Source organism: Lampetra fluviatilis, chromosome 45, assembly GCF_964198595.1.
Source record: "Lampetra fluviatilis chromosome 45, kcLamFluv1.1, whole genome shotgun sequence".
Lineage (NCBI taxonomy): Eukaryota > Metazoa > Chordata > Hyperoartia > Petromyzontiformes > Petromyzontidae > Lampetra > Lampetra fluviatilis.
Genome location: NC_136319.1, coordinates 5,513,084 through 5,524,251, shown reverse-complemented (window position 1 = coordinate 5,524,251; position 11,168 = coordinate 5,513,084). Strand labels below are relative to the sequence as shown.

General features: G+C 53.6%; 1 protein-coding gene across 1 annotated transcript in view; it reads right to left on the bottom strand.

Moving 5' to 3' along the window:
- The window catches only part of LOC144947537 (cholinephosphotransferase 1-like), a 35,290-nt gene continuing 24,122 nt past the window's right edge, over nucleotides 1-11,168 (bottom strand). Inside the window, exons 7-9 of the mRNA XM_078876759.1 lie at nucleotides 8,831-8,989; nucleotides 5,467-5,592; nucleotides 1-3,382 (exon numbers count right to left, since the gene is read on the bottom strand). Coding sequence (XP_078732885.1) covers nucleotides 3,155-3,382; nucleotides 5,467-5,592; nucleotides 8,831-8,989 — 513 coding nt within the window. The 3' untranslated portion in view covers nucleotides 1-3,154. The remainder of the gene's footprint in view (nucleotides 3,383-5,466; nucleotides 5,593-8,830; nucleotides 8,990-11,168) is intronic.

The following is an 11,168-nucleotide window of genomic DNA, read 5'->3' as shown; positions in this document are numbered from 1 at the left end:
CTACCCCCCCCCCCACTGCCGAGTGTTTGTGTTTGATTCAGGGCGAGAGCCAATATTTATTTTTCGATTTAAAGCTTTCGTGACTGCAGGGATTCATCTTCTTGGTTCTTTCGGTAAAGTCACGTAGAAGGGAAATAATAAAAATAAAACATAATAAAATAATTCTCACGACGTTTCGGCCACAACGCAAGCAGCCGTCCTCAGGTGAAGACCGGGTCTGTCGGGGAGACAGCGTGGTGGTGTTTCATTCAGACGCTGTCTCCCCGACAGACCTGGTCTTCACCTGCGGACGGCTGCTTGCGTTGTGGTCGAAACGTCGTGAGAATTATTTTATTGTTTTATTTTTATTATTTTATTATTTCCCTTCTACGTGACTTTACCGAAAGAACAAAGATGAGAGCCAATATCTAACCAGCGTTTTGGGGGCTTTCCCCACCCCCGAGTCGTCTCGGGTCTTCAATGAGTACCTGGGGTAGCGGTGTGTCGAAATAGTAGTAGTGGTAGTGGTGGTAGTAAACATCGCCACTTGGCAGGGGGAGTCAAAGGCAGAGGTCGCAAACGGGTTTTGATTCCTTACCCCTACCCGTACCCGGCTGGGTACGGGTAGGGTACGAGTATCGGGTACCTGCTTGCGACCTCTGGGATGAAGCCGTGTTGCAGGCGCGGGTGGGTTGATTCTAGGAACTTGAATTGTGAGAAGAGACAAGACGTTGGGAAATGAGTGACAAACGGTGACTCGCCAATGACTCACGGCCTACCCGTACCGGGACCCGGCCGCACCAGGGTCGCAAACGGGTACCCGTACCCGGCCGGGTACGGGTAGCTGGGTATCGGGTAGGGTACGGGTATCGGGTACACGGTTGCGACCTCTGGTCAAAGGTGGCCGGGTGGGTGTGGTATTCTGGCCACACCTCCGTCACACGGCTGTGCCACAGGTGGTTCTGGACTTCTCGCTAACAGCACTCGCCCCCAACGGACTGTTAGAAAACGCAACACATGGGGGGGTGGGGTGCGGGCGGGAAGAGGGATCCTCCTTTTGTCGTTTCGTGTGACCAGTTGCGGAGGTAACTTGTCGGATACATTCCGGAGCACCGTACGATGGGTTTGTGCCCACAATCCCCCACGGAAACTTGGACAGAGACAGAGAGAGACAGAGAGAGACAGACAGAGAGACACAAAAACATAGACAAAGAGAGAGACAGAGAGCGAAACAGAGGGGGGAGCAAGACAGAGAAAGACAAAGACCGATAGAGAAAGTGAAACAGAGAGAACATTCTAATGCTCCAGTAGGAGGCAAATCCCATTTCGTTCACGATTGTCAATATTTTTCATGTTATAAACTTTTTTTATTTTACCAGGTAAAGCCCACTGAGTTATATAAGTGAACTGGCCACAAATGATAGCTCAACGAAGTGGCTTATGACGTGGAAATGTATTGCAGCCAAATCACTCTATAGACGCGTGCTGTTGATTCTAAATGTGGAGGGAAAAACCAAAGGACCCGGAGAAAAATCCACGTGATCACGATCACGGGGGGAGACACGCAAACTCCAAATATACAGCAGGCGTCAGGGTCTGGATCGAATCCACGACCTGGCCAAACAGGACCCCCTCGCAAGAAAAGTCTCGGATAAATTAGGGGACGATATTATTTTTGCGATTGCTATTATCGTTAATACGCCAAGGTGGCTGATATTTAGCAGCGGCTACGTTTTTTACTCCCGATTTTTAAAATTCCGAACGAAAAGTGCTTCATGAGGAAGAGGTGCACACGCTTGTCAAACGCTTAAAACGTTACCCTACAGGGCCACTCCATCTGTGCACCCACTGATACAAAGGGATTGGGAAACACAACGACCCCAACACTCCATCTAAACTCAAGACACTGACCCTGAGACCCGGTCTCAAGACACTGATCCTGAGACCCGGTCTCAAATATAGACACTGAGACCCTGAGACCTGGTCTCTACTCTAGACACTGAGACCCTGAGTCCCGGTCTCAAGACACTGATCCTGAGACCTGGTCTCAAATCTAGACACTGAGACCCTGAGACCCGGTCTCAAGACACTGATCCTGAGACCCGGTCTCAAATATAGACACTGAGACCCTGAGACCTGGTCTCTACTCTAGACACTGAGACCCTGAGACCCGGTCTCAAGACACTGATCCTGAGACCCGGTCTCAAATCTAGACACTGAGACCCTGAGACCCGGTCTCAAGACACTGATCCTGAGACCCGGTCTCAACTCGAGACACTGAGACCCTGAGACCCGGTCTCTACTCTAGACACTCTGACCCTGAGATCTGGTCTCAACTCAGGACATTAATCCTGAGACCCGGTCTCTACTCTAGACACTGAGGCTCTGAGACCCGGTCTCTACTCTAGACACTGACCCTGAGACCCGGTCTCAAGACACTGATCCTGAGACCCGGTCTCAACTCAGGACATTGATCCTGAGACCCAGTCTCTACTCTAGACTCTGACCCTGCGACCTGGTCTCAAGACACTGACCCTGAGACCCGGTCTCAACTCAGGACATTGATCCTGAGACCCGGTCTCTACTCTAGACACTGAGGCTCTGAGACCCGGTCTCTACTCTAGACACTGACCCTGAGACCCGGTCTCAAGACACTGATCCTGAGACCCGGTCTCAACTCAGGACATTGATCCTGAGACCCAGTCTCTACTCTAGACTCTGACCCTGCGACCTGGTCTCAAGACACTGACCCTGAGACCCGGTCTCAACTCAGGACACTGATCCTGAGACCCGGTCTCAACTCAAGACACTGACCCTGAGACCCGGTCTCAACTCAGGACACTGATCCTGAGACCCGGTCTCAACTCAAGACACTGATCCTGAGACCCGGTCTCAACTCTAGACTCTGACCCTGAGACCCGGTCTTAAGACACTGATCCTGAGACCCGGTCTCAACTCAGGACATTAATCCTGAGACCTGGTCTCAAATCTAGACACTGACCCTGAGACCCGGTCTCAACTCAAAATACTGACCCTGAGACCCAGTCTCAAGATACTGACCCTGAGACCCGGTCTCTACTCAGGACATTGATCCTGAGACCCGGTCTCTACTCTAGACTCTGACCCTGAGATCTGGTCTCAAGACTCTGACCCTGAGACCCAATGCCCTCTGTGTTCACTGCTGGGAGCTGTGTTTGTACGGTGATGGTGGCGATTGTTGTGGTTGTTGTTTGTAAAGAGGTGGTTGTTGTTGTTGTGGTTGTTGTTGTTGTTGTCTGGCCGTGTCGCGGTGTCGCGACGCTGGCTTGGGCGGAGCCACCACCATCACGGAGCCGTGGAGGTGGGCGGCCACCTGCAGCCACGCGCCCACACAATAGCGCGCCAGGTCGTAGCAGGAGAGCACCTGCGGGCGTCACACCAGAAAGTACAGGCATCAGCAGAGAGTACAGGCATCACACCAGAGAGTATAGGCATCAGCAGAGAGTGCAGGCATCAGCAGAGAGTGCAGGCATCAGCAGAGAGTGCAGGCATCAGCAGAGAGTGCAGGCATCAGCAGAGAGTGCAGGGAGAGTAGAACTCAGAACACCGTCTCTATGTGTCTGTCTGTCTCTCTCTTTGTCCATATCTGTGTCTGTGGAATCTGTTCACCGGCGCCAGGCACAGCAGGAGTAGTTCACACAGCACGCTGTGTGTGTGTCTGTCTGTGTCTCTCTCTCTGTGTGTCTGTGTGTCCGTGTCTGTCTGTGTCTCTGTGTGTCCGTGTCTGTCTGTGTCTCTGTGTCAGTGTCTCTCTGTCTGCGTCTCTGCGTATCTCCATGTCTCTCTGTGTCTCTCTGTGTCTCTGTCTGTGTCCGTGTGTGTCTGTTCACCAGTGCCAGGCACAGGAGTAGTTCACACAGCACGCTGTGTGTGTGTCTCTGTTTCTCTGTGTCTCTCTCTCCGTGTGTCTCTCTCTCTCTGCGTGTCTCTGTGTCCGTGTCTCTCTGCGTGTCTCTCTCTGTGTTTCTCTGTGTGTCTGTGTCTGTCTGTGTCTCTCTCTGCGTGTCTCTCTCTGCGTGTCTCTGTGCGTCTGTTCACCAGTGCCAGGCACAGAAGGAGAAGTCCACACAGCACGCTGTGTGTGTGTCTCTATCTGTGTCTCTCTCTCTGCGTGTCTCTCTCTGTGTTTCTCTGTGTCTGTCTGTCTCTCTCTCTCTGCGTGTCTGTGTCCGTGTCTCTCTCTTTGTTTCTCTGTGTGTCCGTGTTTGTCTGTGTCTCTCTCTGTGTGTCTCTCTGCGTGTCTCTCTCTCCGTGTCTCTCTCTGCGTGTCTGTCTGTGTCTCTGCCTATCTCCGTGTCTCTGTGTCTCCGTGTGTCCCTCTCTGTGTCTCTGTCTGTGTCCATGTGTCTGTGTGCATCTGTTCACCAGTGCCAGGCACAGCAGGAGAAGTTCACACAGCATGCTGTGTGTGTCTCTGTCTGTGTGTCTCTCTCTCTCTGCGTGTCTCTGTGTCAGTGTCTGCCTGTGTCTCTCTCTCTCCGCGTGTCTCTCTCTCTGCGTGTCTCAGTGTCCGTGTCTGGCTGTGTGTGTCTCTCTCTCTATGCGTGTCTCTGTGTCAGTGTCTGTCTGTGTCTCTCTCTCTGCGTGTCTCTCTCTGTATTTCTCTGTGTGTCCGTGTCTGTGTGTCTCTCTCTGCGTGTCTCTCTCTGTGTTTCTCTGTGTGTCCATGTCTGTCTGTGTCTCTCTCTCTCTGCGTGTCTCTCTCTGTTTCTCTGTGTGTCCGTGTCTGTCTGTGTCTCTCTCTCTCTCTGCGTGTCTCTCTCTGTGTTTCTCTGTGTTTCTCTGTGTGTCCTAGTCTCTCTGCGTGTCTCTGTGCGTCTGTTCACCAGTGCCAGGCACAGCACGAGGAGTTCACACAGCACGCTGTGTGTGTGTCTCTGTCTGTGCGTATCTCCGTGTCTCCGTGTGTCCCTCTCTGTGTCTCTGTCTGTGTCCGTGTGTCTTTGTGCATTTGTTCACAAGTGCCAGGCACAGCAGTAGTTCACACAGCATGCTGCGTGTGTGTCTGTGTGTGTGTCTGTGTGTGTGCCTCTCTTTCTCCGCGTGTATCTGTGTCCGTGTCTCTCTCTGTGTCTCTGTGCGTCTATTCACCAGCGCCAGGCAGAGCACGAGGAGTTCACACAGCACGCTGTGTGTGTGTCTGTGTCTCTCTCTCTCTCTGCGTGTCTCTCTCTCTGTGTGTCCTAGTCTCTCTGTATGTCTCTGTGCGTCTGTTCACCAGTGCCAGGCACAGCACGAGGAGTTCACACAGCACGCTGTGTGTGTGTCTGTGTGTGTGTCTCTCTTTCTCCGCGTGTATCTGTGTCCGTGTCTCTCTCTGTGTGTCTCTGTGCGTCTATTCACCAGCGCCAGGCAGAGCACGAGGAGTTCACACAGCACGCTGTGTGTGCCTCTCTGTCTGTGTGTCTCTCTCTCTGCGTGTCTCTCTCTGTGTGTGCGTCTATTCACCAGTGCCAGGCACAGCACGAGGAGTTCACACAGCACGCTGTTGAAGTACTGGTCCAGGAAGAGGAGACCTGGACCCATGAATGCCGAGTCCAACAGGAACATCTCCGTGCGCGTCATGTGGGCCACCTGGGGGGAGTTCAAGTTCAAGTATTAGGTATATAGCCCTGTGAGCCATTCGGCTCTTGAATCGGGTGCAACCGCAACAAACAAAAAAACATGAACAAAAAAACGTCTTAAAGTGAATATGTGACTAAGTGCAAACAGAAAATCAAGAAAAGACAGCAAAATATTGCAGAAAAAACACCGTGTACACCAACGCTGTGTGCAAACATCCCAGTGGGATGCAAGTCAAACAACAACCACAACAAGACAACTTAGAGTGAGCGTCACGGGTGAGGGGTGGGGGTGGTGAGGGGTGGGAAGTGAGAGAGTGGCGAGCCAACAGTAAGAGCATCATCATCGGTGCGGCGAGTCTCTGTGTGTGGATGTACAATGTTGACAACCGTGCTAATCTGTGGGTCTCTGTAGGTCTCTATGGGTGTCTCTATGGGAGTCCCTGTGGGTGTCTCTGTGGGTGTCTCTGTGGGTGTCTCTGTGGGTGTCTCTGTGAGTGTCTCTGTGAGGATCTCTGTGAGTGTCTCTGTGGGTGTCTCTGTGTCTCTGTGAGTGTCTCTGTGTGTGTTTCTGTGGGTGTCTCTGTGGGTGTCTCTGTGTGTGTCTCTGTGGGTGTCTCTGTGGGTGTCTCTGTGTGTGTCTCTGTGGGTGTCTCTGTGGGTGTCTCTGTGGGTGTCTCTGTGGGTGTCTCTGTGCGTGTCTCTGTGCGTGTCTCTGTGCGTGTCTCTGTGCGTGTCTCTGTGCGTGTCTCTGTGGGTGTCTCTGTGAGTGTTTCTGTGGGTGTCTCTGTGGGTGTCTCTGTGGGTGTCTCTGTGGGTGTCTCTGTGAATGTCTCTGTGTGTGTTTCTGTGGGTGTCTCTGTGGGTGTCTCTGTGTGTGTCTCTGTGTGTGTCTCTGTGGTTGTCTCTGTGGGTGTCTCTGTGGGTGTCTCTGTGCGTGTCTCTGTGCGTGTCTCTGTGCGTGTCTCTGTGCGTGTCTCTGTGGGTGTCTCTGTGAGTGTCTCTGTGGGTGTCTCTGTGGGTGTCTCTGTGGGTGTCCTTGTGGGTGTCTGTGTGTGTCTCTGTGTGTGTGTCTGTGGGTGTCTGTGTGTCTCTTTGGGTGTCTCTGTGGGTGTCTCTGTGGGTCTCTCTGTGGGTGTCTCTGTGGGTGTCTCTGTGGATCTGGCTGTCTGTGGGCTTGTGTATTTATGAATGTACGTTGAACTTCTTTCACACCGTACGTAGGCAACCGTGCTAATCGGAGGTGTGGAATGACAACAAACCAAACACAAACAGCAGTTCTAAAGAAATTAGTTTTCAATATCGATTGTGTGCGAGGGTTCATGGGTCACGTAGCCCACATGCCCAGCCACCACATTCCCCAAGCGGCTTCTGTTTGGCCAGACAGAGGGAGCTAAACGGGCACGGCACGGGCTGGAGAGGAGATGGAGCTGATGCGGTACGGGAGGACATGGAGCTGAGTGGACTTGACACCGGAGGTGTCAAGATCGGGCTCTGTGGAGGAGGCTCATGAAGGACGCTGCTACTGGGCAGTGCCAGGCTAGATGCACCTTGAGGCTACTGGGCAGTTGGAAGCAGTCGCCCTCTAGCAACAATGGAGAGCAGAGGAGCGACGCTCACAACAACGAGCGGAGCACCGGGCAGATAAAATGCATCAAGTTAGCACAGTAGGGGGCACAGGTGGTGGTGCATCTACCCGTCATCTCAGTCAGTCAACCCATGGCACCTGCAGGGTCTATCCCGTGACCTGTCAGCGAGCCTTCGACAATTTCACGTGACCTCAAAGTGCACTTCGCCTGGCACAGGCGCCATGGTGACTTCACCGCCACTTAGTGGTGAGAGGCAGGCGATGTTGTTGTTGTATCTCCGCACGCGCTTGTGTGTGCGTGTGTCTCCGTACGTCTGTGTACCTCCATGGCAGAGGTCGCAACCGGGTACCCGATACCCGTACTCTACCCGATACCCGGCTACCCGTATCCGGCCGGGTACGGGTACCCGTTTGCGACCCTGGTGCGGCCGGGTCCCGGTACGGGTAGGGCGTGAGTCACTGGTGAGTCACCGTTTGTCACTCATTTCCCAACGTCTTGTCTCTTCTCACAATTCAAGTTCCTAGAATCAACCCACCCGCGCCTGCAACATGGCTTCATCCCAGAGGTCGCAATCGGGTACCCGATACCCGTACCCTAGCTGTACCCGGCCGGGTACAGGTAGCCGGGTATCGGGTAGGGTACGGGTATCCGTTTGCGACCCTGGTGCGGCCGGGTACGGGTACGGGGAATCAAAACCCGTTTGGGACCTCTGCTCCGTGGGGAGCGGTAGTGTAGCGGTTAGCGCTACGCCGCACTACGAACCCGGCGACACGAGTTCGATTCCCGCTCACGGCCAACATCGGTGGCGATTGTACGAACCAGTCCTGGGCCTACCCTAGGTCGACTCAACCTGAAATGAGTACCTGGTGCGGTGTGTAAACATCGCCACTGGGGAGACAAAGGCGGCCGGGCGTGGTGCTGGCCACCCACCCCCTCGTGTGCCGTTCCGGCCTTCATAGGTGCTCGCTAACAGCACTTGCCCCTACAGTCTGTTCATGCTACACGGGGAATGCGTCGTTGTGTGTGTGTTGAACGCCTTTTGTACCACCGTACGTAGCCAACCGTGCCAATCTGTGGGTCTCTGTGGGTCTCTGTGGGTCTATGGGTTTCTCTGTGGGTGTCTATGGTTGTCTCTGTGGGTCGCTATGGGTCTGGGTTTCTGTGGGTCTCTGTGTGTGTATGTGTTTTTAACTTCTTTGGCACCCTACGTAGCCAACCGCATTAATCTGGAGGATATGTATTTGTGTATATCCGTGCATCTCTGTGAGTGTGTCCGCGCGTGCATTTTTGTGTGTGTCTCTGCGCGTGTGTCCGTGGATGTGTCTGTGTGTCTGTGTATCTCCGTGTGTATCTCTGTGTGTCTCCGTGTCTCCATGTGTCTCTGTGTGGATCTCCATGTATCTCCGTGCGTCTGTGCTTGTGTGTGTGTGCGTTTCTGTGTGTCTGTGTGTTTCTGTGTGTGTCTGTGTGTATCTGTGCATGTGTCTCCGTGTGTCTCCGTGTGTCTCCGTGTGTCTCTATGTATTTCCGTGTGTCTCCGTGTGTCTGTCAGTGTCTCTGTGTGTCTGTGTGCGTCTCTGTGTGTCTCTATGTATTTCCGTGTGTCTCTGTGTGTCTCTATGTGTCTCTGTGTGTCTCCGTGAGTGTCCCCGTGCCAGTCACCACGAGTTTGCAGGTGATCTTGGTGGCGACGAGTCCGAACGTGAGGGCGTAGGCGCAGGGGTGGGCCTGCAGGAGGCCCACCGCCGACTTCTTGGCGATCATCCCGGCGAGCGCCATCACCGAGCCGATGTGGAACCCCGGGGAAATCACACTGGTGCCCTGCAGCACAGCAGCAGAAGCAGAAGCATAACTCACTCAAACGTGTGTGCATGTGTGCCTGTAAGCGAGTGTGTGTGTGTGTGCCTGTAAGCGAGTGTGTGCGTGTGTGCCTGTAAGCGAGTGTGTGTGTGCCTATGTGTGTGTGCCTGTAAGCGAGTGTGTGTGTGTGCCTGTAAGCGAGTGTGTGTGTGCCTATGTGTGTGTGCCTGTAAGCGAGTGTGTGTGTGTGCCTGTAAGCGAGTGTGTGTGTGTGCCTGTAAGCGAGTGTGTGTGTGCCTGTAAGCGAGTGTGTGTGCATGTAAGCGAGTGTGTGTGTGCCTGTAAGCGAGTGTGTGCCTGTAAGCGAGTGTGTGTGCATGTAAGCGAGTGTGTGTGTGCCTGTAAGCAAGTGAGTGTGTGTGTGCCTGTAAGCGAGTGTGTGTGTGTGTGCCTGTAAGCGTGTGTGTGTGTGCCTGTAAGCGAGTGTGTGTGTGCCTGTAAGCGAGTGTGTGTGTGTGTGCCTGTAAGCGAGTGTGTGTGTGCCTGTAAGCGAGTGTGTGTGTGTGCCTGTAAGCGAGTGTGTGTGTGTGTGCCTGTAAGCGAGTGTGTGTGTGTGTACCTGTAAGCGAGTGTGTGTGTGCCTGTAAGCGAGTGTGTGTGTGTGTGCCTGTAAGCGAGTGTGTGTGTGTGTGCCTGTAAGCGAGTGTGTGTGTGTGCCTGTAAGCGAGTGTGTGTGTGTGCCTGTGTGTGTGCCTGTAAGCGAGTGTGTGTGTGCCTGTAAGCGAGTGTGTGTGTGTGCCTGTGTGTGTGCCTGTAAGCGAGTGTGTGTGTGCCTGTAAGCGAGTGTGTGTGTGTGTGCCTGTAAGCGAGTGTGTGTGTGCCTATGTGTGTGTGCCTGTAAGCGAGTGTGTGTGTGCCTGTAAGCGAGTGTGTGTGCCTGTAAGCGAGTGTGTGTGTGCCTATGTGTGTGTGCCTGTAAGCGTGTGTGTGTGTGCCTGTAAGCGAGTGTGTGTGTGCCTGTAAGCGAGTGTGTGTGTGCCTGTAAGCGAGTGTGTGTGTGCCTATGTGTGTGTGCCTGTAAGCGTGTGTGTGCCTGTAAGCGAGTGTGTGTGTGCCTGTAAGCGTGTGTGTGTGTGCCTGTAAGCGAGTGTGTGTGTGCCTGTAAGCGAGTGTGTGTGTGCCTATGTGTGTGTGCCTGTAAGCGAGTGTGTGTGCCTGCAAGCGAGTGTGTGTGTGTGTGCCTGTAAGCGAGTGTGTGTGTGCCTGTAAGCAAGTGTGTGTGTGTGTGCCTGTAAGCGAGTGTGTGTGTGTGCCTGTAAGCGAGTGTGTGTGTGTGCCTGTAAGCGAGTGTGTGTGTGTGCCTGTAAGCGAGTGTGTGTGTGCCTGTAAGCGAGTGTGTGTGTGTGTGTGTGCCTGTAAGCGAGTGTGTGTGTGCCTGTAAGCAAGTGAGTGTGTGCCTGTAAGCGAGTGTGTGTGTGTGCCTGTAAGCAAGTGAGTGTGTGTGTGCCTGTAAGCGAGTGTGTGTGTGCGCCTGTAAGCGAGAGTGTGTGTGTCTGTAAGCAAGTGAGTGTGTGTGTGCCTGTAAGCGAGTGTGTGTGTGCCTGTAAGCAAGTGAGTGTGTGTGTGCCTGTAAGCGAGAGTGTGTGTGTCTGTAAGCAAGTGAGTGTGTGTGTGCCTGTAAGCGAGTGTGTGTGCCTGTAAGCGAGTGTGTGTGCCTGTAAGCGAGTGTGTGTGTGCCTGTAAGCGAGTGTGTGTGTGCCTGTAAGCGAGTGTGTGTGTGTACCTGTAAGCGAGTGTGCGTGTGTGCCTGTAAGCGAGTGTGTGTGTGCCTGTAAGCGAGTGTGTGTGTGCCTATGTGTGTGTGTGCCTGTAAGCGAGTGTGTGTGTGCCTGTAAGCGAGTGTGTGTACCTGTAAGCGAGTGTGTGTGTGCCTGTAAGCGAGTGTGTGTGTGTGCCTGTGTGTGTGCCTGTAAGCGAGTGTGTGTGTGCCTGTAAGCGAGTGTGTGTGTGTGCCTGTAAGCGAGTGTGTGTGCCTGTAAGCGAGTGTGTGTGTGCCTGTAAGCGAGTGTGTGTGTGTGTGTGTGTGCCTGTAAGCGAGTGTGTGTGTGCCTGTAAGCGAGTGTGTGTGTGCCTGTAAGCGAGTGTGTGTGTGTGTGTGCCTGTAAGCGAGTGTGTGTGTGCCTGTAAGCGAGTGTGTGTG